The 27,462-nt window shown below is 39.1% G+C and overlaps 1 protein-coding gene across 1 annotated transcript in view; it reads right to left on the bottom strand.

Moving 5' to 3' along the window:
- The window catches only part of SVEP1 (sushi, von Willebrand factor type A, EGF and pentraxin domain containing 1), a 168,429-nt gene that overhangs the window by 33,464 nt on the left and 107,503 nt on the right, over nucleotides 1-27,462 (bottom strand). The window contains exons 24-37 of the mRNA XM_014834470.3: nucleotides 26,677-26,878; nucleotides 23,932-24,089; nucleotides 22,495-22,696; nucleotides 20,481-20,656; nucleotides 17,037-17,161; nucleotides 15,947-16,070; nucleotides 14,999-15,169; nucleotides 13,811-13,984; nucleotides 13,101-13,220; nucleotides 11,413-11,589; nucleotides 11,108-11,192; nucleotides 10,277-10,468; nucleotides 9,076-9,243; nucleotides 1,368-2,040 (exon numbers count right to left, since the gene is read on the bottom strand). Coding sequence (XP_014689956.2) covers nucleotides 1,368-2,040; nucleotides 9,076-9,243; nucleotides 10,277-10,468; nucleotides 11,108-11,192; nucleotides 11,413-11,589; nucleotides 13,101-13,220; nucleotides 13,811-13,984; nucleotides 14,999-15,169; nucleotides 15,947-16,070; nucleotides 17,037-17,161; nucleotides 20,481-20,656; nucleotides 22,495-22,696; nucleotides 23,932-24,089; nucleotides 26,677-26,878 — 2,747 coding nt within the window. The remainder of the gene's footprint in view (nucleotides 1-1,367; nucleotides 2,041-9,075; nucleotides 9,244-10,276; nucleotides 10,469-11,107; nucleotides 11,193-11,412; nucleotides 11,590-13,100; nucleotides 13,221-13,810; nucleotides 13,985-14,998; nucleotides 15,170-15,946; nucleotides 16,071-17,036; nucleotides 17,162-20,480; nucleotides 20,657-22,494; nucleotides 22,697-23,931; nucleotides 24,090-26,676; nucleotides 26,879-27,462) is intronic.

Raw genomic sequence — 27,462 nt, 5'->3', positions numbered from 1 at the left:
TTGGTAAATTCAAAAAAATCTTGCTGACCAAAGTCATGCCATAGTTTGTTGTTTTAATAACATAAAGGGAAACACACACGAACATACATTTATTTGTTAATGTTGTTTTATAGTACAAAAAGCACACAAAATATTTTTCATGGATATGGTCCTAGGAGTTTTATCAGAGTTTTGTGTTCATTCTTAACATAATTGAAAAAAATTATGCTATAAAATAAGGATGGGAAATAAAAAGCAGTATTTTATCTTTAAACAAAAGTTTAATCTTCATGATCTCAAAATTCAAATAAATAAGTGATTCATATAATAAAAGGTCACTTTTAGGCGGTACAAAAAGTGAATTAGTTATGAAAACTAAAAAGATTACTATGGTTCTTTGTTAGTGATAATGGTAAAGTCTAGCTTCTGTGTTGTAGTGACTTCTCAGTAATTTGAACATAATTATTTGTTTTGTTTACTTATTTATTGCTTGGGGACCCCACATGCATGTAAGCATGATGTCATCACAGACTTGATCTGTATTATTAATTACTAGATCTCCAATGCTTATCTGGCGCCTAATAAGAGCTTCAGAAATATCCGTTAAATTAATGAATGAAGAAAGCCTCCTTACATAAACCATATACCATCTTCCGATAGAAAGCTAACATATCTGAGCAAAAGTCTTAAATAAAAGGCGTTTACTATTATTTTGTTGTTGTTAAATAGAAAAGAGAAAAGGTACTATATATGTGTGGGTTTTTATAAAGTGTTTAATTAGAATATTATTTATTTAAAATGGCCCTTGATTTGGAGGAATAGATCCTCATTCTCGTTTTCTTGATGCTTTTAATGAGAAGACGCGTGTTAGCGTGAAAGCAGGGCATGAGGGTCTGACGTAACACTTTGTCCATCAGGGCGACATTGCCTTTAAGCTCACTCAAAGAAGCTCACAAAAACTGCATCATAGTGAGTGGATGGTTTACCTCATCTTTTCTCTAAAAAGTAGAAACAGTCATATTTCTCTAGGTTTCATTGAGACCTTGATTTCTATAAAATAAAACATACATCTATCTTGGAATAACTTTTTTGATAATGCAAAGTGGTATTTTATTAAAATTGGCTTATTCCAACTTCATGGTTAGGGCTAAGATATTGCTACAAAGGGCTTCGAGTGTCTATATGCTAGCAGAAAGTAGAAAGCTAATATATTAAAAGGATTCATAATGTCTATCAAATTTTCTCCAATGTTCACTACCTATAGATTTAGCTACTTCTGTTTTTCAACAACTAATCTGTTTACTGCCTCTGCTTCTGAATCCCCCGTTAGCCACAATGGGCTGGGCCTGTAATGAAAGCCATGGATCACTTGCTAATTAGTCTCTTACCTCCAGAAAGGCATTCTCTACCTTAGGTGGTTCATTGCAAGATACAGGGTGGCATGTGGGTGTGGGGCTACTCCACTGTCCTGTGGCTTCGCAGGTACTCTTCTTCTCTCCTTTGACGTAGAACCCTTTGTTGCAGCTATAAGCTACCATGGCCCCAAAACTGTAGTTTGATCCACTTGCATAGCCATTCATGATGCTTGGTGGCTCTCCACAGCGCACGGGGATGCACTGGATGGACAAGGGGGAAGGGTTCCACTGCCCACCTCTCATACATTCTATCTTGGCTGAGGTGTTCAGTACAAAACCTTCCATGCATTTGAAGCTTACAACTGAGCCTGCTGCAAATTTGGCTTTGCTCACAGATTCTAAGATGCTGTAGGAAACAGATGGAGGTTTTTCACAGAAATGAGCTATACAACGGGGCACAGCCTGACCTTCTGGGGGAACCCACTTGCCCTGGGCATTGCAGATGAGCTGGGAATTGTCTGCCAGGCTGTAACCATCTGAGCAGTAGTAGAATGCAATGTCTCCAAATAACCGATGGGCGGTCTCTGGAGAGGCATGTTCCACGTTGGGGGGCTCATCACAGGAGACGGCCAGACACTGCTGGTTACTTCCACTCCACTCGCCACTGGCCAGGCATTCAATGGTGTCAGGACCAGCAAGGGTGTAGCTATGAGATTGGAAGGAAAGAAACAATAACTAAGGATAATATCTGAGAAAAGGTGTTTGCATCTTCACATTCTGCTTTTATTATTTTATCTGTCCAATAACGATTTTACTTTTACTCTTTAAAACAATACTTACTGTTTGAATATTGCACTTATTGATCAAATGACTTTCATTTGAGATATAGAAATACATCTTGATATTAATATTAATGCTTGTTCAGAAAGGGAAGTGGCCCTAAGATTTTTGCTATTTAAAGAACTCTAAAAATTGTTACACATTTCCTTAAGAAGAAAAAGTGAGGAGCAAGTTATAATTTTGTTTGACTCAATTCAAAATTGGAACTTCAACTGTCTTTAGATGGTTTTAGTTGGTTGATTTTATCCCTAGTCTTTGAAACAATCTCTGATGAGCCACATGTAGCCTACGTATAGTTCATAGTTATGCACTTATATATATTCAATGAACTTTAAAGCAGTGATTATAATTTTGTGTCTGATGTTTCCTAAACCCTTAACCATGTGGTTAGAGTTAAAAGCTGTGTTCTGCACATGGGTCTTCTCTTCAACCAGTATGAATAAATTCTGCTTAATAACTCTTAGTCTTTCTTTATGCACAAGGTGTTTTCCAATATATGATGATAGACTGAGGACGTAAAAAAATCTTAAATTACTCTCAAATGCTCTTTCAATGAAGCAGAACAAAATACTAGGATATGCAGTATTAGCATAATTACATTTTAGTCATTCTTATTTTCATTCTCACTTTCCTACTGAAGAGAGATGACAGAGTTTTAAAGGAATGTCTAACAACTGATCAGTTCGTCATTTTGATATTAAGGAACCGTAAGGGGACTAAAATAATTTGGCACCTAACTTAATCCTTATTAGACATATTAATTTCTTCATTTCACAGATGAGTGAACGATGGTTCAGACAGGCTAAGAAACTTGCCTAGAGTCACACAGCTGCAAGCAGCAGAATTAGGATCTGAATTTGGTTTATGGGATTCCAACACTTATACTTTTTCCATGACATTGCTCTGTCTTTCTTCCTCTCTCTTTTTACAATGAGGTAGGTTAAACCACAATTTGTGGGTGTCCTGTGGGAACAGTATTGCAGTGTCACGAGTACAAATCATTTGACCCACACTTAAGCAATGATTCTTCAGTCATTAGTTAGTAAACATTTCTCCTGAGGTCCCTTTTAGTTTTTTATAAGAATTAGCTATTTTGGAGGGGTTGGAATTCCTTCACCCTCACTGGCAAGACTTATGAAATCTATAGGAGACAGAGAGGTCAAGGAAAAAAATGATAGAGCATCAGCAGAAATGTGTGCATTCACCCTACCTGTGGTCATATATGATGCTACGGACAGAAGTGGTCTCAGAACGAATATGCCGAGATATTTCTACAGCTGAGCACAGTCTCCAGTTAGGGTCTGCTGCAGTTCAGTGTTGGGGATAAATTCAGTTCTTTGTATAAGAACCTGAACTTGATAAATTTTTAGACAACTTCTGTCTTGGAGAATCCAGGAAGGTATACAAAGATAATGATAAAAGCATAATTTTATTATTAAAAAACTCATTATCTCAGGTCTGAGTGCCCAGATTCTACTACTCATGTGTCACGTGTGCTCTGGATGGAAGTTCCATTTGGAGAGGCTCCTGATGTTTAAATTTTTATGGCACACTTTAGATGCTTTTATAGCACACATTGAACCACGCATCATTATCGTCATGAGTCCCTTGATGTTGCCAGCATATTTCACTGGTTGAACTTCACAGACATCACCTGAGACATCCCTGATTTGTTAGGATCCATTGTACCATCTATAAAATACTTCCTTTATTTCATGGGACTATCTGCTTAGAGGCAGAAGCATCTGTCTCCAGAACCTTCCTTTTTCCTCAAAGTCTCTTGAAGACACAAAAATGGTGTTTTGTAATTTGGCAGCACTTTGTTAGGCCTCTGACCCATGATCTTCTGGAAAATCTCCACCACTGCTCCTCCCTAATGGAAAAATCATGGCAAAGCTCTTCTGGAGTGTAATGGAAGATTACCATCAAATACATATATTTTGAACAAATGAATTTAAAGAGTGTATTTTGGATACTATCCCTATTTCTTAGAACCTACACTATCCCTTTCTCTTACCTAAAATCTTGACTTTTCTTTAAGTGTATCAATCAACATTAGTCCTTCACTAAATAATTCTTAAGGGCCATACTCTGTGCTAGAGTCACTTCCTTAGGGCAGGATGCAATGCCAATGTATTTAGCTGTTTACATGTCTGTGTCCACCCCCGACCCCTCCCACCCACACTACCTGGTGCAGTATAGGCCCCTTCACACAGTGGTTGCTTACAGTAGAAATGATTGATCCTACCCAAAGAATGAGAAGAGGAGGAAATTCTTCCCAGATAAAATGGCTTTTGAGGGGAGTCTTGAGAGTGGAAAAGGAATCATTCAAGGCAGAAAAGTAACATGAGCAAAGGAGTATGGGGTGTTCTGGGAACTTGCGAACAGTTAGGAATGGCCTATGAACACCTGGAAAAGGAAGTGATGATCACCAGGATCTTGTGTACTTTTGACAGGTGGTGACAGTTGATGGGTGAAGATGTGACAGGCACAGATTACCTGGAAATGGTTTCCGAAAGTTCCTTTGACAAAGACTCTCATAAGATTTTAGCAGACAAAATGTTGCTAGGACAGAAACTATTTAAGCAGTTTATTAACTGGATGACCCAAAGAGTATTGATTAATAGAAATAAGCTAGTTGGGAGTTTCACATCTTGTAAATGCCACAAAACTCTATCCTTAGTCCAAATGTCCATCAGTTTGTAGGCAATACATAACTGTAGGGTGGGGAATAAGGGTTTTCATAGGCCAGTTCAATGTTTACAATCTTACAAGGTAATATTTAACAAAGATAAAATGGAAGGTCCTCCACATAGATAATTTAAAAAATTGTGTAAATTAAAAAAATGGCTTAGTGGCAGCCAATGTGAAGGAGTTTCACTGAATGTAAGTGGAATGAGTCAATGGTGACATCCTTAGAAGAGTTATTGCGTTTCTAGAAACTCATTTGTCTAGGAAAAGAAGAGGAGAAATGAAATAAATACTTATCTTTTAAATACGATGTGGCAGTTCCTAGATTTGGCATTTTTATTCTGTGGTAATTACATTCTAATTTGATGTGTCAGTGTGCGTTCAATTCTGGGTACCACAATTCCAACTGGGCTATAGACCTATTGGAATAGGTTCACAGGAGAGTGACTGAGATTGAACAGACTTGGGATCGTGTCCACTTATGAGAAAGAGAAGTGCAGACTTGAGGTTGAGCTGGCTAGAACGTCTGTCTCTACATCTTCACTTCCAAAGCTGCAAGCTTGACATCCTAGCCAGAGGGAGGATCATTTCTCAGTCATAGAAACATGTGAAGGGGCTGAGATCCCTTGCTGAAGCCTCTCAATTATCTCTAATGATCCATTTGTAGGAGAATCTTGGGACCAGGCTATCAATACTTGAATGGCTGGCATTTTGGAGGTGCCAAGAAATTTACACTGAGTGGCTTCAAGAAACGGAACTAAATCTGTGTCTTAGATTAGATAACATATCCAGTGTGGATGGGGATAAAGGTTTATTAAAAATAACTATCTTCTAAAATATATCAGTTAGTCTTCTAAGATACTAAAGAAGGATATATGTTCTGAATGACAAAAAAAGAGGAATTAATTGCTAGCTATTGCCTACATAGAACTGTAACTGGTCTCTGATCAAATTGTTGCACCACTTCATTATGTTAGAAGTCTGAATGTGTGTTAAGATTTCTGGGAGACATATTTCGCCTGCTTACTTTTTAAAAGAATTATTTTAAAAAAGATAAAGTTTTGTACATGTGATGACGTATGTCTTATAAATGTTGGCTACCAAAGCAGGAAAAATTGGAACTGGCACATATCTAAAACGCTGGAATATTTAATTTTATTCTGTGCGACATTTTTTATTCTCATTCAAGAAACGTTGGGGACACTCTTGCAGACTGTCGTTTAAAATCAGGCTATACAAATTATAAAACAAATCGTTTTACTCCATAATTTCAAGGAAAAATGATCCATCGATATTACAGTGATGCCATAGAAGGCCACCTTTTAGGAGAAATTGGCTGTAATACAGTAGCATATTTTTGGAATAATAATGACAAACGCTTTGAAAATGGGCAGAGGAATCTTCAGATGCTATTTCCAGTGATTTGATTCACACACTGAGGGGAAGCCTGTTAATGAGCATGTGCCTGGGAAGTTTTATGAGAGGCTCCCAAGTGGGTTATTAGCTCTTCTCTTTTTAGAAGAAGAACCTTACAAGAGCCTTAAAAGAGCAACATATTTAACGAGCTGCAATTTAATAAGAGCAGTGGAAAGCATAAATCTGCATCCGTAATTATTTCTGTTTTCAATTAAAAACGATGATCAAAAATTTTATCTTAGTAAATTCAGTAATGCATTTAAAAGTCTATATTTGAGAGGAATCAAAAGGGAAACATTCTAATAGGATTTTAGGATGCCAATGACCCTTCCTTCTCTCTGAGCTTCTCACCAAGAGTCTACACACAGGGATGAAAAGAAAAATGGGAAACAAGTGACCACTTTGTTAATTTGGGTAAACGGTTGAGAACCCCCAGGGCAATGTTTTGATAAAAGGTGAATTTGGAAAGCCAAGTTTAGGGCAGGAGGCAGAAATGAGGCTCCTTGCTTCTTTCCTTCTCTGCCATTCATCTTACTACTCCAGTCTTCTAAAGTATCTGCTCTTTCATCCTAAACTTGAGACTGGATCTTTCCCCCTTAATTCAAGGAAAGGCTGGTACAAAGCACAACATCAGTAAAGGAAGAAAAAACAATGAGACTGAAGCAAGACTGCACATATGTGCATGTAATTAACAGGCCTGGGTGGCCTAAACAGTGTGCAGAACAGTGACCGGTGTCAGGCCGTCTCAAGGGAGAATAGAGAGTTGAGAGGGTTAGAGAGGGAAATAGGCCCTAACCCTCTTATCAGGCCAACAGCATCTTAGGAAGTGGAAGAAGACAGCAGGACAGGCCCCATTACACAAAAGCCATGACTTGAACACAGTGCTGCCATCCTTGCATAGAACAACACAGTGCATGCTGACCTACGCCCATCAATCACCTAGGGGAAGAGATCGAAAAGGACAAAAAGAGAGAGAGAAGGGGGCCAACTGACTTCCAGTTCTGGCTACAAGAAAGTCTGAAAACCCTCCCTATATAAAACTTGATGAAATATAACAAAAATTATTTTAAATGCGTAGCTGAGCTGACAAGAAAAGAAATCTCCATGTGCTAGAAATGAAGAGGAAATTAAAAAGTGAAAAGTAAGCCTGTAAATGAATGCTGTGGTTGTCCCTGGATTGGACAGGAAAGGGAAGAAGAGAGGATGGGACATACTGCCTTGGAGTTCGAATAGAGAGCAACAGCAGAGTCTGGCATGACCCTAGTCCTAGCAGTTCATTCACAGGATATTCGCTAGAAACATTCCACCTAGAGGCTCGGTGGGATGACAAGTGAGATCTCTCTATTTGCTGGGCAATTTCTTTGCCTGTTTGTTTTTTTGTTGTAGGAATATTGGCACTGACCTAACATCTACACCAATCTTCCTCTATTATATGTGGGATGCTGCCACAGCATGGCTAGATGAGTGGTGCCAGATCTGCACCTGGGATCTGGGCCTGTGAACCCCCGGCCACCAAAGTGGAGAGCGCGAACTTAACCACTACGCCATCGGGCTGGCCCCAGGAAGAAATTTTTAAATGAGTCACTCCACAGGGGAGAGATGGGGCCATCAAAAGCTAATTCTTGCACTGACATTTTATTGTTAAAGATTTCTTTTTCACTTAAGAAAGTGTTAAGATTTGGGATTTCTGTCAGCTGTTTATACAAGTGTTTGACGCTCAAGAGCTATTTGCAAGGAAATATTGTCGCCACCTGCTGGCAGTCCAGTATTAGTAGGACGGTCTTCCATCAGGCGAAACGAATTTCAACTTCCATGCTATTATAGAAAGTGTGTCCTCTTATCTGTGCTGGAATCATCATAATAATGGCAAAGTTTGCCGATTTATTGAGTCGTTTTCCAGCTAGTCTATCACTATGTCATTTTATTCCTCACAATATCCATATGAAGCATGAACCTTTAATGAACTCATTTTATGTAGGAAGACAATCAAAGCACTGAGAGGTTATACCATTTTCCCAAGGCCACACAGTTAATGATGGACAGAGCTGAGACACAAATCCAGAAAATGGTAACCCCTCTGCTGTTGCTGCTTCCAATTGCGTGAAGAGCAACTCGGGTAAATCTGCAGTATGAAAGCGCTATTACTGGTGAGGATATTTACTGAGGAAGCATGGGGAAAAAAGAGATGACATGCCAGTCAGATGACCTGGGATTAAATCACCCCTCAATTCTTTATTGCCTGCCGAAGACCCTAAGCAGATCACCATCCCAGAGTGAGCTCTCCTTTCTCCGTAATTCACAGGGTTTCCATGAGGAGCAAATGAGACAATGAGTGTGAAAGCAATTTGCAATCTGCTCCCTGGTTCTACAAATTTTATCTCTGAATTAAATGAGATTATTAAAAATGTAAAAATCTGAACTTTATTATCCTTTTTCCTGCAGATGTGTCATCTTTTGTTGTGACTTAAGTCTTGCCTTTGGTTTTGAAGAGGATAAATCTACAAATGCTTATTTTGATGTGTTTTTTTGCATCTTTAATTAAAGTATAAAGATATTTTCCATTGAACTACCCAATGTCCATTATGCAAGGCTTAATTTGATAAGTCACTCTAATTCCAGGAAAACATTGCTCCCCTAGGAGAATATGCTCCCTTTCTGCTGTCAGAAAGCAAGAGCATAAAGCTCTCTTTGGCTCTGGCTGCTGGGAAATTTAATTGAGTGTTCAGAGAAGCCCATGTCTGCAGTCAGGGAACATCCACTCCCAATGTTTCTTCCCTTCCCAGGCTCTACTCACCCTTCTTTGCAAGTGTAAGTAACAGTGTTCCCAAAAGTGAAGTTACTCCCGGTGATGACAGCATCTTTGATGGCTGGCGGCTCTCCACAGAAGACAAGATGACAGGTAGGTGGCGCTCTGTCCCAGCTGCCTGACGCCGAGCATTCAATGACGGAAGGGCCCTGTAAGCTACAGGAAGAAAGATGCCACCTCTTTCATTGGCTATTTATTTACTGCTATGGAGATGAGATAGGAAGGAGTTAGAAGCGCCTAGGGGACACGAGGAATTCTAATACGTAAAAGTAAAGTTTCTTCCTATTTTCTTGCTTTATATAAAAACAAGGGAAATCTGAGCAGGCTATAGACCATTTAAAACCATGAATATGCTAAAAAAAATAACAACTCGGTGCAAAACACAATGCTTAATGTGCTCATTGGTGGTGTTGTAGGGCACTTCAAACCTTGCAAATAGCAGATTACTTGGAGGAGAAGGAATTACGAGACTGGTTAGGACCCAGTGACAAGGGAGACAGATACCCAAGAAGTCAGGATAACTGAGGTCCAAGGGTGTCCGTCATCCTTGCCACGAGCTTGGGATCTGAAGTGTGTGGCTCATGACTCTGACCTTTGGTCTTCTTTTGATTTCACAACCTCAAATCCTACATCATGGCTTATCCACCTTCACTTGCCAACCTGATTCTGATTGTCTGTATTACTCACTCTGCTTCTGTTCACTTCATCTGTTTCACTTCAGATCCTGTTGGCCAAGTTTCTGATCACAGCCTGACTCTCTCTGCTGTCCCTTCTGTTTGAACACACACACACACCTTTCATCAAATTAATCTTGTACGGTATTAAGGACCCAGGCCCTTACCTTGGTAAATTTTTTATAACATCTCATGTAATGCTGAGTGTAAGCTTGGTAAGTTGTTTACCAAAAAATCCAGGCATTGTGTTATGCCTCACAAACACTTTTGCTTTCATGCTTAATGTCTGAATGTTTATAGCAATTGAACTAGGACTCTCAGAGTCAAAGTTAGATGGAATAGTTCCCTGGGCATTTACTATGAGCTAGGCTTCAGGAAGCATACAAATTTGAGAATATCTTTTACATTTAGAAACTTGTATTTAAAGTCAGTCAGTCACATGCAAATGAAACCTACTGAGTAAAAAAATGAGTAACAGTATTGTAACAAGCGTGGCTGGTGTCTGTGAACTTTACCTGTATCCACTCTCACACGAATATGATGCAGTAGAAAGGTATGTAAGCCCACTCACAATATATTTCCCATTATTTATGTTTTCGGGGCTAGAACACTTGACTAGTTCACACACAGGAGGAGAGTGGCTCCAAGAACCACCGGCAAGACAGGATGACTCTTTATCACCATCCAGAGTATATCCTTTATCACACCTAGAGAAGATAAAGGAAAATTAGAGAATATAATTTGCTTTATTTTGCATAATTTCATCTGTGCCAAAACCTCCAAAAATATTGTGAATATACTCATATAGGAAGAGTTCTTTTTTTCCTACTGAAATAATGCTTTATAATTATTCTTTTTCAGGGTTGAATACTGTACTTCTCTCCCATAAGGCCCTTGCTGAGCGAGAAGTAGAAGGATAGGCTTAAGGATTTGGCTTGCCCCTGGTGTGTGTCATGGATTAGTAGCTGCAAACAAAATTCTTGGTTGGAGATTGGTCTGGTCTAGTATAAGTCCCTGAAATATTGGGTTTGGAGTTAAAGCTCCAACTTATAAGCAAGACTATTTATTAGCTTGCAGGGCCGTCCTACATGACATCCATTCTGAGAGCATCTCAAGGAGGTGCTGGTGGCAATAGTTGGGTTCTGGTCAGGGGATTTAAGGATTCTAGATATGATGACCATTAGATTATTGGATTAGAATTCTTTACACTACACATGATTCAATTAATTTCACAGCAATTTAAAAACATCCTCTGGGATTATTCTTCACCCTTTCTTCCAGTATTATATCACCACCAGTGTGTCGTCAAAAACTTCTACAAACTAGTTCTGGTCTTAGATACTTACCTATATACTACTTTACTGCCATAGGTAAATGTTGATCCATCAATGCCACCATTTTCTGGAATAGCTGGTGCACCACAGGAAACAGCTTAAAGGAGGAAAAACAAAAAGCATTGCTTTTCTTAGCTAATGAGTGCAAAAGTTTCTAAAACCCTAGGGGGCAGTTCTCGGTTTTCCTGTCATGTTTAAATATGAGCCTAATAGTTGGGCTTTAAATACAAAGAATATTGATACAACACTCGACATTTCTATACCTTAAATTCTAGGATGGCCAAACCCCACGAACATGGGGAATTTACTAAACACACCTTCACAATATGGCATCAGATGACTCCATTCTCCAGACTCTAAACATGTGATTTTGGTTACTCCCATCAGCTGGTGTCCTTCTTCACATGAAAATGTGACTTCAGCACCCACTGTATAAATCTCACCAGAAGAGTGGCCATTTTCTGGATTTCCTGGAGGCTTACATTTTACAGGTTCTTGAAAGAGAGAAACAGTTTTTGTGGGACAATAATGGGCTTTCACACAACCATGCAAGGTCTCATTACACTGAAGATACCAAGTTAGACCCTGAGGAAGAATCCTCTGAAGGGAGATGCATGAAGCGCAGCGACATGTTGGACAATTAGACAGGAACACATATATGTACATTTCTTTCTTTATTATTATTTTTGTGTGTGTGAGGAAGATCGGCCCTGTGCTAACATCTGTTGCCAATCTCCCTCTTTTTTCTTTTGTTTTGTCCCCAAAGCCCCAGTACATAGTTGTATATTCCAGTTGTGGGTCCTTCTTAGTTGTCTATGTGGGACGCCACCACAGCATGGCTTGATGAGCAGTGCGAGGTTGGTGCTCAGGATCCGAACTGGTGAACCCTGGGACACTGAAGTGAAGCGTGCAAACTTAACCACTATACCACTGGGCCAGGCCCCAAGAAAATATATTTAATAGAGATTTAAACAACAATATTTTGAAACAGCAATGAGTAACAAAAATATACAAAATTTATCTGGCCAAAAAGGGAGTTGTTTATTGGGGAAGCAGTGGTGGTGCCAAGGCCTGGCTGAGAAGGGGTTCAGCCCCTTTTATTCCTCTGGACTTCACACCCACTTTTTAAGAGTAAATGACTTTCTTTCAACCTAATGTAAAGGCTGTACTAAAACACATTTAGGAGAAGTTCTCGGCCTCTCGTTCCAAAAAGACTACAGATTAGAAGCCCTTCCTATGTGCACACTTGGGGTTGGCCACCCCTTCTAGAAAGGGAAATAAGTTCAAGGGAGATTTCCGGGTTAGAGTTGAACAAGAGGAGTCAATAAATACTTGAATTCTTAAAAAGGGAAGATACATTGATTCAATCTTTCTGAAGATCATTTTGGCTGCATAAGTCATGGACTTTAAATGAAATACTCTCAAAAAGTAAATGCAATTATGACTTAATTTTGAGACTTCCTCTTTACTTTCTGTCTTATTGTTTTCTGATAGTTGCTTTCTCACAATAAATGTAGAAAGACGTTGATGGGTTGAGAGATGAGCCAGTATTATCAAAATTATCACAAAATACAGAGAGGTGGTAAGGCAAGATCTCAATTTTTTTTCAATGATATAATTCTGTGTGGCCGAGGCAGGGCAAAGATAGTGACAGCAAAGATGTGATGAAGCATCTTCTTTGCTCTGACTGACGCGCTAGAGGTCATTGATTATATTTCTAAATCCATGCTACTATTCTCGTACTGTGTAGACGTTTCTTCAGCATTCTTGTGATATAGTTGGCTCTCAGTTTTGCTTTTCCAGAAATTGGGAAGTTGGGAGAGGCATGATGCTAATTTAAAGCACCTTTAGCTGTTACTTACATGTCTTTTTAGAGAGAGTTTATCTTTTCCATCTCCCCTTTGAAGTTGAAAATATTGTATTATTTTTAAATAACACATATTTGAAATATACACTTGAATAAAAATATTGAAATAGACTTCCCAGTTATACATATACAGGTTACCTGCACATTTTTTCCCATCTCCTGTGTAGGGTGGGATACATGAGCAAACGTAGGATCCATTTGTATTCAAACAGGAAGCATGCTCGCTACAATCTGACCCAACAGCACATTCGTCAACATCTGAAAAGAAGGCAGTTTACACACAGTAAAGTTGATTGAGTTTTCCTATGTATCAAACATTTGTTTTTACTTTTAAATCATTACATATCATCTAATGTATAACTATATATAGTTATATACATTTTTATATATAACCATATAAATTGTTTTATAATATAGAGTTATATATATTTTATAGTTATATTTATTTTACATATATATTTATATATAACAATATATATTTTTATAAACCTAATATTATATATAAATATATTTTTATAAAATTTATATATATTTTTATAAAATTTAAATATAACAGTCATAATCACATTGCAGATATACAATAAAATCTATTATTTCCACAGTTTATAGGTGGGTAAGTAGAAGAACTGAGATAGAGAAAGATACTCTTACTACTGAGTCTGATAAAAATTTAAAACATTTTTGGCACTTCTGTGGACAGCTGCTTTCTCACTATGGCTTGCCCAGAGCTCACTTGGATGAGATGAAGTTAACAAAGGAATGTCACAAGAGAGCCTCAGGAATTTGGGATGACTGTCTCCCATGGAGCTAGAATAAACCCACACAGTATTTGCCAAGATTGATCTCACCAAGGCACGATGGTGAAATGCCATTCCAGCTCCCATTATCTGTACAGAACATCCTTGAATCACCCAACAAATAGTAGCCATTGTTGCACTGGTAGGTCACTGTGCTGCCAGCGTGGAAGTCCTCAGCTGAATAAAAGCCATTCTCCAAAGGGGGTGGCACCCCACAGCTAATGCCTGTAATGTGACCAAGAAGAACACAACTGCATTAGGAGCAAAATGCTCAAAAGATATTTTGTTGAAACTAGCAGTTGAGTTAAGCATGAACTTTTCGCTGCACGCAAACATTAGACTGAAAGTGCTCTAGGGGTGGCAGCAAGCTATAGCCATATCTGTGCCCTGGGCATCTAGTATATTGTCTGGCTCATAGTAGGTATGCAATTCATTCATTTACAAAAAGTATTTATGGAGGTCCTGCTACCTGCCAGACACTCTCCTAGGTGCTGAGGTTACAGTAATGAACCAAACAGACAAAATTCCTGCCTTATGAAGCCTACTATCTAGTGGGAGTAGAGAGACAAGAAACAGATAAATGTATACAACATGTCAGGTGGGAACACATGCTATGGAGAAACTCCCCTCATCACCCTATCCACAATAGCAGTCTTGCTTCCACCCAGCCCTCTCACTTTGTTTTTCCCTACTCTGCTTTATTTTTCTTCATAGGCCTTACTTCTGGCCCTTGCTGTTAATATTTACTGTAAATAAATAATATTATATTTTCTTGTTATTTCCTGCCTTTCCTTCTACAGTGTAAACTCCATAAAAAGACAGACTATTTTCCCATCTGCTGCATCTCCAGAACTTAGATCAGTGTCGAGCACATACTAGGTACTTTACAAAATGTTGAATAAATGAATGAACGGATGCACCCAAGTCAAAAGATCTCTTCCTGTTTTTTCACACCAAGCAATGACCCATCTCCCTTTGGGCTTCAGCCCCTATGTCTGTTTTTCCTTCCCATCCTGTTCCTTGTGCCACCTGGCATACAATCACAGGTGAGGGTCTCTTTGGATCTTCATTGCCCACCTCTTTCGTGGTGCCCAACATAGTTCATTGCACAAAGGAAGTATTCAATGAATATTTACTACTATTAAGTATCTAGCTTTTATCTAGCATTCCTGAAAAGTGTTCTTATGATGCCAACGTTTTTCAAGAGCTACTGAAATGCCTTCAACAACAGCAGCTCACGTTCACAGTGAGGGAGCGGTTGTGTCCACTGTCCTTGATTCAGACAGTACTGCACAGGGTTCCCGACCATCTGGAAGCCTGGATCACAGAATAGACTGATTTTGGAGCCTGGTTTTAAGTTTGCTGATGCAGTTCGGAGATGAGGTACCGATCCTTCTAAAGGTGGGCAATCTGAGGGCAAAGAACACAGGTACAGAGCTTGTCAGCAACATAGTGGTGGCTTCACCAGGTCAAGAGTTTCAACTCGTATGTTGTAGCAGCATGTGAGAGACACTGTACTGATCTTAAAACAGGGCAACACGTAACCAGATCACTGGCAAGGAACATTACTAGAAAAAACTATTTGAGTCAACAACCTTCTCTCTTTCAGCAGAAATCTGCTGAGTATTTTTTAAGGCAAAAAATAGTATTTTATGAATATTAATGAAATATTCTTGTAAGTTATCAAAAACCATGAATTCTAGGACAGCTTTAGAGACTTGTTGAAATATATTGGATTTTATGAGGCAGTTTTGATCACTCAGGGTTGGATTATTCAGTGTGCGAGTTGTAATGTCCACTGTTGTTCTCCGTGTGCCACTTGCCCCTAGGTGGCTGCTAGAAAGTCCAGAGCTCAGAGAGTATCCCATCTCAAAAAGGAGGGTAGGACTTTGGTGGACATTTAAAACCTCAACCATATCCCTCCTCTAATCTTATTTTCCTTATTTTACCTTTTTCCTAGTTTCCTCCACAATTAATTTGTACCCCATTATACAGAACGTACTTCAGTATTAAAAAAAAAAACAAATCCTTTGGTTGAAGGCAGGGTCAAAATGAATTACTAGTTAAACATCACACTGATAGACACACACTATTTGGCCAATAGAGAATTTCAAATTGTGTCCTTTTGCCAGAAAACCCCAGAGTAGCTAAGAGATAGCAGAAGCTATGGAAGACGGAAACTCTAACCAGAACAGAATATGCTCTTGGAATCGATCTTCACTTTCCCCACAATTCCCGACAGGAAATCAGGCCAGGCTAACACGTTTCCTTTATTAAGTTCCTCTGGGCATGAGGTAGCCAGCGATTTCACCTGAAATTTTAAAAACACATCTTTAGATAAACCTTACTTGTTTAGGGAAGACAGAGTTATTATATCTTAATTTCGTCCCATTGAAAACATTTGCAGATGGAGTGGGGCGTGGAGAGAAGTAGGGTTTTGCATGATATGATTTCAGGGGCAGCAGGAAAGTTGTCTTTCCTCTCTCCTCCACCTCCACCATTTACTTTCCCAAATATTTCATTCTTGCCAGAAATTCTGAAATTCTACGCATACAATTTGTCTAAAGCTTTGCAGGTTGCTAACGTGTTGTACAGATTCCCCTTCTCCACTCTCCTGTCTTCTATCTCTGATCTAGAGTTGAGGAAACTGAGGTTTACACAAGTTCTGCCACTATAATAGTAAGAGAAAACATTTACCAAGACTTTACTATGTGCCAAAAAATGCCATGATCGTACATGCAGTATTTTGTTCAATCCTGCCAAAACTCCTCTATGCAGTTCTGTTTGTTCATTCTTCATAGAAAAGAAAACTGAAGCTTATAGAGATAGAGTAATATGCTCAACATCATCATCATGAATTCATGGTAGAACTGAGATCTTAACTGAGGCTGTGGGACTCCAGATTGTCTACCTACGAGCTCATCTGTTACTCTCTGTACGATCTCGTGCCAGCCTAAATTTCTGCATCTTTAGTCAGAGGGATTTGCAGTATTATTCTCTGATTCTTTCCGGCTCCAAAATGACAAAATTTTATAAATTAGTCATGTCCAGTAAAATTTAAAAACAGCAGTAGGAAACTGAAAAGGAGATTCATTGAAAATTACTTTAGATAACCTCTGCCTGATTTAGCCTATGACCATAGCATCAAATGATATTGGTGGTAAATTCTGAAAACCCAGAGGTTGCAATAAGATAGAGCATCATTAGGCTGTTCACATTTTCACTAGGTTTGTACCTTTGTATCTCATTACTGTCATACACTGAAAATGGAATTGACCTGCTGTGGAGACAGGACATAGTCCCAGAGGTTGAGCTGGCTTATGGAGCCCACAAAAGACTCAGCTGGGTTGAATCCCTCTCCTTTTTTGTCTTGTTCTTGCCCAAGAACTAATGCTCCACCACCTAAAGAGAGAAGGAGAGAAACAAGGAGGAAAACTGGCCTGATTGTCTGTTATTCCTAAAATGCTAACTAGATGAAAAAGCATAGCCAATATAAATGCATCAGGGAAAATTATGGAAAAGCTAAATTATCTATAGTTTATGTTTTATCAATAAGGACAAACTCAATGTTTCATATAGCAACTTAAAAAATGGTTGGAGAGGATTTAAAATATTATTGGATTTATAAATATTTAACTATAAAACTACATATATATATATATTATTTTATATAAACAAAATAGCTAAGTCCTATTTTGCCTACTTTCTTCCAGGAAATTACCCTCTATGACAGATCCCATATAGCTGCTCTTCATTTTTTTATTCTTAAGCCTACAATGCTCAAATTTCTATCACCAATTCTAAGGAAGCTTCCAAAGTTGCCAGTGGCCACCTAATTGCCAAATCCAATGGAAACTCTTCAATATTCACCTCTGGTGACTTCTCTGTGTCATATGTTTCCATCGATCATTTCATTCTATTAAGCTGTCCTTCCTTGTGTACTGGATGGTCTGTGCTTGCCCCTCAGAGCTCCTCCCACCCTTCTCCAACTGTACTTTGTACCCCCAAAGTTTGACACCTATGGACTGTACCGCCTGGATGCCTTGTTCCTTTGGTTTCTGTTTGTGCCTGGCAAACAGAAAGACCATCAGGAGGTAAGAAAGTAGGATAAGAGGGAAGTTTAATTTCCTAGATACCTTCCTGACAGGCAACAGACTTTCAGTGGTTGCTTTCTTCTATTTAATATCATTGCTCCTGCTGAGTGATTTCTCTCCATCATTATAGGTTTGCCTGAATTCTGGCAACAACTCCCATCCCTTGTCACTTCAGGCCCATCCCTGGTGACTTTCCACTGTTGCTAGTCATGAGGTGTTTTACTATCATACTGTGGTTCTCTTAACCCTGCCCACACCTTTGAAAATACTTCCTTCATTAAACTCTCTTTAGTTACCCCCTTGTGTGCCACCTGTTTCCTGCCAGGAGGCTGATGGATTCCACTTGGTTTCCATGACAGCATCCTCTCCTGGTTCTCCTTGAGCCTTTCTGCTCAGTCAGTCTCTCCTCTGCCTGCCTCTTAGATGCTGTTGTGCCTAGGATTCCACCCTGGCCTCTTCTCTTTTTCCTTCAACTAGTCTCCCCATCTGATCTCACTCACCTGCCAATCCACGTCTGTAGCATGATTTTCCAAACTACATCTTCTTCTTATAAAATTAATAATTAAAGATTAATACATGCACATGGAAGGAAATTTGAAAAAAAAATAAAGTATAAAGAATTCCTTTCACCCAGAAATAATCACTGAACAGTTTTGTGTACTTCCTTGTAGGTTTCGTTTTAATTTTTATTATTTTTTTAGTATATGTGTATGTGTGTGTGAGAGAGATTTTAAAACACACAACTCAGATCATACTATATATGATGTTTGTATCTTACTTTTCTTCTTGAATATGTTGTCATTTCATGAGTTTGAACAGCTATTTTATTTTATCATGAATGTACAACAATCCATAATTTATTTAATTAACTAACTAAACCACCATTTCTTATTGGATATTGGAGTTGTTTCCAAGTTTGGTACCAAAATAACACTGAGATAAATATACTGATGCATAACTATTTGTTCAGATCATTGGTTATTTCCTTTAGATTGATTCCTGGTAGTTGAATTGTCGGTTACATGCAAAGGGTTCCTCTAAGGCCCTTGATGAAAGTTTCTAAATTGTATCCCAGAAAGGCTGTATCAATTTTAGCACCTGCCAGCACTCTTCAAGAGTGTTCATTATGCTGAATCCTTGCCAAATCCTACCTTATCAATAAAAACAAATTTGTCAATTTAATATAAAGTGATATCCATCTTTGTTCTTAGCTGCATGCATTCCTGTAATTAGAATTCCAACAGAGACTTCAAACTCAATATGTCTAAAACCAAATACAGCATCTTTCCCCACTTCTAACCCCTACTCTGATAATTGTGCTTTCCCTAGAATTCCTATCTCAGCCAACAGACTCTTTAACAAATCTGATCGCCCAAACTAAAGCCAGTCATTCACTAAGATCTGTTGATTGGAGCTCTGCAAGATTTATGGACTCTAATTCATTCCTACTGCTGTGGGAAGACAACCATCGCCTTGGTGGCTGCTATTACATCTTCCTTGTTCTATTTTCCTATTCTTTTTTTTTTTTAAAGATTTTATTTTTTCCTTTTTCTCCCCAAAGCCCCCCGGTACATAGTTGTGTATTCTTCGTTGTGGGTTCTTCTAGTTGTGGCATGTGGGACGCTGCCTCAGCGTGGTCTGATGAGCAGTGCCATGTCCGCGCCCAGGATTCGAACTAACGAAGCACTGGGCCGCCTGCAGCGGAGCGCGCGAACTTAACCACTCGGCCACGGGGCCAGCCCCTATTTTCCTATTCTTTTAACCTACTTTTCACTCTTCCATCAGAGTTTACTTTTTTTTTTAAAGATAGAAATGCTCTTTTTCTTACCGTAAACAAAATATATGTTCACTATGAAAATACCAGAAAGGAATAAAGAAGAAAATAAAAGCCACCTGCAATCCCACCGCCCAGAGAAGAGACAGCTGAAAACAAGAATACTCTAAATTAAACACAAAAAGGAACCACCACCCCATGTCACCTGAAAATGCCACTTGCTGCTGAAACACATCTAATGTTTCCTTATTTACTACAGGGAACTGGCAACCATTCCTCCTCATATGACATATATCATAGAAGAGTCTAGATAGAGCAAGGTTATTGCTAGGCATAATGCTGAGAACCTGGGTTGCCTAATACTTTTGCATTCCTTGTAACTAAAACTCTCTGAATACTTTTTAAAAAGTATTTTTAGAAGAGAGTTTGAGTTCTACTGGGAAAAGTGCATAAAAAACAGACAGCCATACACAGTGCTCCAGCTTGTATACTGGATATACTCGTAAACTGTGTGCACTAATCAGAAAACAAAACCTACAGCCTAAAACAAAACACATGAGTGATTAATCTCCTTGGAAGGCCGTCTAGTAACCACGCATTGTTAGTTCAACATGCTGCTTAGTATTCTCAGTACAGATCCCCAAAGGCATTTCTTGCACAGAGAGTCACACAGCTCACCTAGGAAAAAGTTTCTAGTAATTCACAGTCCAGATAATCAGGAGGTAGTAAAGGGAGAGATAACTATTGATCTCTATCTAAAACTGAAGACAACAAAGCTAGCAGGCTTGATTTTCATCTAAGCACCATGACCGCTAGCATCTAATAGAATTATATTTCGTTTGCTAAAGCATACCAGGTATGGCCGAACCAACAGAAAGGCCCACACCGCCGTCAGATAATTTCCCATCGATATAGACTTTCCAGGCTCCGTCAGCACTTGTCCAAGTGATTGCAATATGATGCCAGCTTCCATCATTCACGGCTGGACAGTCTGTTATCTTTTCCTTGCCATTCACATAAAGAACCCAGCTGTGGAAAGATTCAAGGGGATATAGTCATCAGTCACATGTTGTAATCCCATCTGTGGGGCATATTACTATTTGTCTTCTTTTCCTGTTTTTGTGGGAAAATCACTTTGTGTAAACACATTACTTTTTTTCTCCATTTGGTCATATTTCATAGAAGCATATTTAATTTTCTAATGAAACTTTATTGTAGCTCATTGAAAATTGGTCTGTGTTTCTTAAACACTGAGGGGGTAGGAAAAAGTCTTAGGATGAGCCTAGAGACGACAGTCCAATTTGAGATAATTCACTAACTGCTTACTTTGGAAAGAGTGAGTCAAGAATGGAAGGAATGAGAGTTGTGCAAATGTCAGACTGGTTTTCTTCCTCTAGAATGCATGTTCCTAAGACCAGGAACAAACTCCAGAAGTCTCACAGAAAGTAAGTCTGTCTCTCGGTTGCCAAAGCTGTCACAAGACAGAGGAAGCATGTCAATCCAAAGAAAAGAATAATTGGAACTAAACAAAGGTGGCCAACCACAAGAGGGTTCCAACAACCATGTCACTTAGGGAAATGTCAAAGATAATAAACAGTTTAAAGGGAACTATCTTCAGAAGCAAATGGAGAAAAAGAATAGATTAGGGAAAATTGATAAGGAAGATAAGAATTCATTGAATTCCTTTCCCAGCATCTTGTCAGCCTCTATTTGAAGATATTTATGAAAAAATTTTTTTTAATAATATTGTTTCCCCTCTGCATTTTCCTATTTTCCTCCCCCTATTCAAGCAGGCAACAGGTTCTCTCTTTATATATATTTTGCCTCAGTATAGGTTTTTGCAAATGTCTTGGATTTTGTATCTGAAAGTTTGAGGCCACTAGGAAGATGGTTTGAGGATGGGGAGATCTCCACCAGAATAGTGAGAGTCCCAGGGACTGAGGAGAGGGAAGAGAGCAAAATGGGTCTCTGAGGCCTGTAACCCGCTCAGTAGCAGATTTGGGCAAATCTGAGAGGAAAAGGCCATGTGGTGCACCACAGAATCTATCTAGATTGAAGGCATAAACCCTCAGGCTTGCCAAGGATTCCGCAGGCGGCAAAGAGCAGTGGTTCCGAAGGGACCACAGAAGCTGAGCAGCGGACAGCTCAGGGATAAGCAATGGGACAGATGACCAACGATGGAAGTCCTGTCTAAGTCTGTGGATCTTTAGCAAAACTCTGTGGTTTGTAGGTAATTTGAGAGAATCTAAGGCAGGAAAAGCACTCAGTAGTGAAAGAAAACAGAGAAACAACTGAGATTGACTCCTCTGACAGCCCAGAGGGATGGGGCCCTGCAGTTGCAATTAATTGAGCCAAAAAGAAATAAAGAAATGTCATCCTGCACACCTAGGTTTGTAGACTGATTCTTATTCAATACATGTGTCTCCCACGTGTCAATAAAATCCTTTGACCCTGGAGGCCCTGAGATGCAAAAGAAGGAGCACCAGTCTTCAGAGTCAGAGTTTGAGACTTAGTTCTGCCACTCCTAGAGTGTGAGATTTTGGGCAAATCATTTAGTTTTCTTTTTTAGAAACTTTGTTTTACTATATGTAAAATGGGCACTAGTTCCTCAGGTCATTGTGAAAATCAAATGAAGTACTTAGAAAATACTAGTACTTAGTAAAATACCAAGAAAATTACTTAATAAACAGCAAAACACAATACATGCATAAGGTATTATCACTAAAACTTGGCCTTCTCAGAAAACATGTCATGATGCCCTATTTGATTATTGTCACCCTGCTGTCCTGCTGGAGCACCTGATTCCCCTGCTCTCCCACCCCACCCCCAATGTCAACTCTAATGTGGTGCCTGACACTTCTGCTTACCCATTATAATCAGTCAGGAGGAAGGTATTGTCGCTGCCCTTCTCAAGTGCATAGGAGATTGGTGTTCCATAGTTGGTGGTGTCAGAGGATTTCATCCAGAATGTGCAGGTCACAGCACGGAGAGATGGAAGCACGCCATCTAGCATGACGTAACCATAGATACCAGAAACTTCAAAATCCAGGTTAAAACCCATAGACTGTTCTGCAACGAATAAGGAAAGTGTGCAGACCATGGCACTTGTGAGGCATTTTTCAACGGTCTAAGGTAAGCAGCAGGTAAGCAGTACTATTCTCAAAGAAGCTCATTTCAGGAAATATGATGATCTGAGGACCAGTCTCAAAATTAAATACATATTATGTACAAAGTATATAATACATTCTTCTAAATAAAATAATCAATGAGTATCTAAGATAGGAAAAGTACTTGGTAGTGAAACGAAGCAGAGAAACATGGAGTAGCTGGAGGGAGAGGTGGGACTGGGAAGTTATTAAGGATGGGAGACTCTAAAGCAAATCTGTTTGCTGATGGAATGACTCAGCAGAGCAGAGAAACTGATGTTGCAGGAGAGAAGGAGGAGTAACTGCAAGGGCAACATTCCATCCCTACTCAGGCCTCTGGCTCTTCCCTATTTCAGGAGCAATTCAGCTCTGCCCCAATTCTGCATACCCCACTGAATAAAAAAAAACCTCTACAGCTTAACTAAGACTCCAGCACCCTGAGAAAGCAGGTTAACAATGATTCTCACACATGCCCATGAACTCTGACCTTCTAAACCAAGTGGCTTTTCAAGGGTCCTTTCTAAACATGGAGAAGCCAGCCCTGCTGGTTTAGAGGTTAAGATTCAGCACTCTCGCTGCTGTGGCATGAGTTTGTTTCCCGGTCAGGCAACCACACCACCCGTCTGTTGGCTATCATACAGTGGTGGCTGCAAGTTGCTGTGATGCTGAAAGCTATGCCACCGGTATTTCAAATGTCAACAGGGTCATCCACAGTAGACAGGTTTCAGTGGGGCTTCCAGACTAAGACAGACTAGGAAGAAGGATCTGGCCACTTACTTCCAAAAAAAAAAAAAACTGGCCACAAAAACCCTACAAATAGCAGCAGAGCATTGTCTGATAGAGCGCTGAAAAGTGAGAGGATGGTGCAAAAGGACCGGGTGGGGTTCCGCTCTGCTGTCCACAGGGTCCCTAGGAGTTCTGCTAAATTCAATTTTCTCCATTTCCCCCTTATATCGCTAAGCTTCAATTTCCTTACTTGCACTCTTGGGGATATTAAAAATATCACCTAATCTATTGAATGGCTGTCAAGATTAAATAAGTAAAAAAGCTTGGCACAGTTTCTGGTATGTGGGTAGTCTTTGGGGCAGGTAAAAATGGACATTGCTATTATCACACTAGTTTAAATATGGTTATTAATACCATTGAAATCATATATACCTGTTTCACATCTGCTGCCTGAAAATCCTGGCCGACATTTACAACTGTATGAGTTTAACTCATCCACACAGGTGGCCTGATTTCTACACGGGTTAGACTGACATTCGTTGATGTTCAGTTCACAGCGTGGCCCTGTGAAGCCTGCTGCACACTGGCACCTGAAAGAATGCAGAATGTTGTAACAATTAGAACGGTTGAAGAAAGGCATCAGAAGAAGTTGCCCATTTATGAAAACGTTGTCTCAAAAGACTTTGAAAATGGAAATGCTGAAACATATTTTCCACAATGAAACAGTGCTTTAGCTGTTAGTTACTTATTTTAGTTCATCTAATATTAAACTTATTTAAGACAACATATATTAGAAATGCTGTAGTAGCAAAAATAGAGTAGAAAGTAGTTCTGGTCAAGGTAAAGTATTATTCACACATTGGGAATGTCTCTCCCCAGAGAAGTCCTGGGAAAAAAAATAAAAAGTTCACATGCTGTTTTAAAGGCTTTATATATATTAATCCAATCTTCATAACAATGAAGTAATACTATTATTCTTCCCATTTTACAGATGAGTAAACTGTGGCTAAGAGAGGTTAAGTAATTTGCTTAAGACCTCTTGTTACTAAGTGGTGGGGTAGGATTTTGAACCCAACCTCGCACCTTGTTCTTAATCAGTATGCCATACAGTCTCTGTGGTATGCAACAAACAATTTATACCCATAAGGATGGAAAATATATCTGATAATGTCAAATGTGACAAGGGTGTTGCAAATAGGAAATCTTATATAGTGAGTAGAGCTACAATTTGCCCATGTCAAGGGACGTTGAGGATTTTGCATTCCCTGTATATCCATTTCTTGTTATGTACTCTAGGAGATCACTGCACAGGTGCACAAGGACAATGTAGCAAATCTTCACAACAGCAACATTCTACATGTTTATGGAGAGGAGAATGGGAAAATAAACCACGGTATAATCAAGCAATGGAATACTAATCAGCAGTTGAAATGAATAAACTAGAGCCAAATGTATCAACCTTGATAACACATAATGTTGAGTGGGAAAAAAGCAAATTGCAAAGGATATATATAGTATGATACTCCTTATGTAACATGTAAAACTATACTATATACTGTTTATGGAATCATGCATGCAGTAAAACATAAATCCGGAATGAGAAAACTATGTGCCAACTTCAGGATAGTGGTTGCCACTGAGGAAGAATGTGTGTGTGTGTGCACGCGCGTGTGTGTGAGGGAATCCAAATCTATCTTTAGAGCTTATTTCTTTGAAACAAATGTTGTGAATCAAATATGGCAAAATGCTAAGTTTGATAATAACAGCGATGAGTACATGACTTTTATTAGTCTTTTCAATTTTCTGCATGTCTGAAATATCTTTTTAGTTAAAAACGACCTGTCCAATAAATGGCAGCTAATATAGTTACCAGCACGTTTATATGAGAACCTCTTTGATACTGGCCTAAAAGTGACTAATAGGAATAAATGGTGCTTTGGTTTAAAAGAAAATCTCATTTGGAATTGGAGGGGATCTTTACTGAGTTCTCTGAGTTTGATGGTAAATCTCTTTTGGCTAGAATTTCGATCATCTTTATCCTCCCATGTTCATTATAGCACTCCAATATCTTTGTCTACGAAACAGTTCACTTTGGTGACAACTTACATTCTTTTTGAATAAGGGGAGTTTACCTTCATCTTTCTACAAGTTAGGATTTAGAGAAATTTGGTATTCATCAATTATTTTGGGAACTCTTGTTATTCATCTGGACACTTCTCATTGCCCATGGTTAGGTGCTATATGCTAGAATATGTAAAGAGCCTATGACACAATGATGCTACACTGATAAGACCTCATTTCCTATATTGAGGGTGAAAGTCTTGTTGGAGAACGGTCATGGAAGGGGGCTGAACCAGAAGGAGGCTGGGAAGTATTGCAACTGGGGTAGACTGTTTTTCTTTTAACTTTTGTAGATTTATTGAGCCAATAGCATATTGAGGATAATAAAGTTTGCTAAGAGGTTTCAGGCAAGACCAGTCTGTCTTCTCCACTGCAGGAGCCACAGATCCTACAGGGAGAAGGGGATGGGATAGGGCAGGCTTGACAGTGATGACAGAGACTGTTGGTTTTCAAATCATATCCTACTGGCACGCTAAGAGCTGCCTTCTGAAAGCAAAGTCTTTCTCCCACCAAACACTACTGTTTTCAAACACAAAAACTTAGCTTTTATTATTTTGTTTACACTCATGTTAGATTTCTTTTGACGCAAACCAAACTAAACTAAAAAAAGTTTGAAAATTATGAACCCAGAATGTAGATTGGTAATATGAAAGTACGACTGCACAATTCCTTTTGATTTTAGCCAGTGAGAAAACTTCAGCTAGAATATAAGACATTTAAAAATATGAGTTTTGTCTAGTGCTTCTGCGTAATTGTATTTCATATCATCTTTCATGACTTCCCAAAGACACAACAGTGGTTCCCAAACTTGGCTGTGCTTCAGAATCATTGGGGAACTTGAAATATACAGCTTGCCTATTTCAAAATTACAGACTCTACCCCAGACTTAGCAAATCAGAATCCCAGGTGGTGGGGAGATTCTACTGTAGCCTATCCTTGGGACAGCATTTGGGAATGACTGACTTGGGACTCAAAATAATATACCACAAAGACTGCAGGATGACTAAATAGTTAAGAAAATAAAAATAGCATAAAGAACCAGGCTTAGTCTTTTACCTGAAGCTATTGGCACCATCTTTACAGGTAGCTCCATTTCTACATGGTTGACTGAGACACTCATCCACGTTTTTTTCACACCGGGTACCCAAAAATCCAGGTGGGCATTTGCACAAGAATCCCCCAACCTGGTCTTCACAGACTGCATTATTTAAGCATGGACTTGACTGGCATTCATTGACTTCTGTTTCACAGTGCAGGCCTGCGGATGGTGAGGAAGAGCAAGAGCCCAAATGTTAACCCCTTGGGAAAACTGTGATCAAAGTGCTGACTTCTTGGAGGATGCTGCTTCTAAAGGACTGGAGTGGAGGCTGCAGAGCCACTGGCCTATCAAACTGGTTTAAGATCCATCCTGTAACGAGCGCTGGCTTTTGCAAGTCATTTTAGGACTCTGCATTTTTGATAATCTGCTCTTTTTATCTCACCTCTTGGTAATGGACATCTAGTTGAGATAATGTTAAAAAATAAAACTAGTAAATTTAGCTCAAAGTTTTCCAGTTTCTTCAACTTTGCCTCTTTTCTTCACTGGCCATTTTCTTTCTTGGATTTCCTCCTTATCAATTAAGTACACTTTTTTTTAAGCCATATTATTTTGCATCCACTTGCAATAAGATCTTACATGATTTATATCCCAGGCCATTCTTGAATGTTTGTCTTATCATATAAGCTCTTGTTTTCTCTCTCTTTCTTTTTCTGTCTGTCTCTCTCTCTCCACACACACACACAAACATATTATTTTTTTGAACTGTTTGAGAGTACACTGCAGACCTAATGCCCTTTCACTCC

The sequence above is a fragment of the Equus asinus genome, chromosome 10 (genome assembly GCF_041296235.1).
Source record: "Equus asinus isolate D_3611 breed Donkey chromosome 10, EquAss-T2T_v2, whole genome shotgun sequence".
In the NCBI taxonomy this organism is placed as follows: Eukaryota; Metazoa; Chordata; class Mammalia; order Perissodactyla; family Equidae; genus Equus; species Equus asinus.
This window is presented reverse-complemented; position numbering and strand designations above follow the sequence as displayed.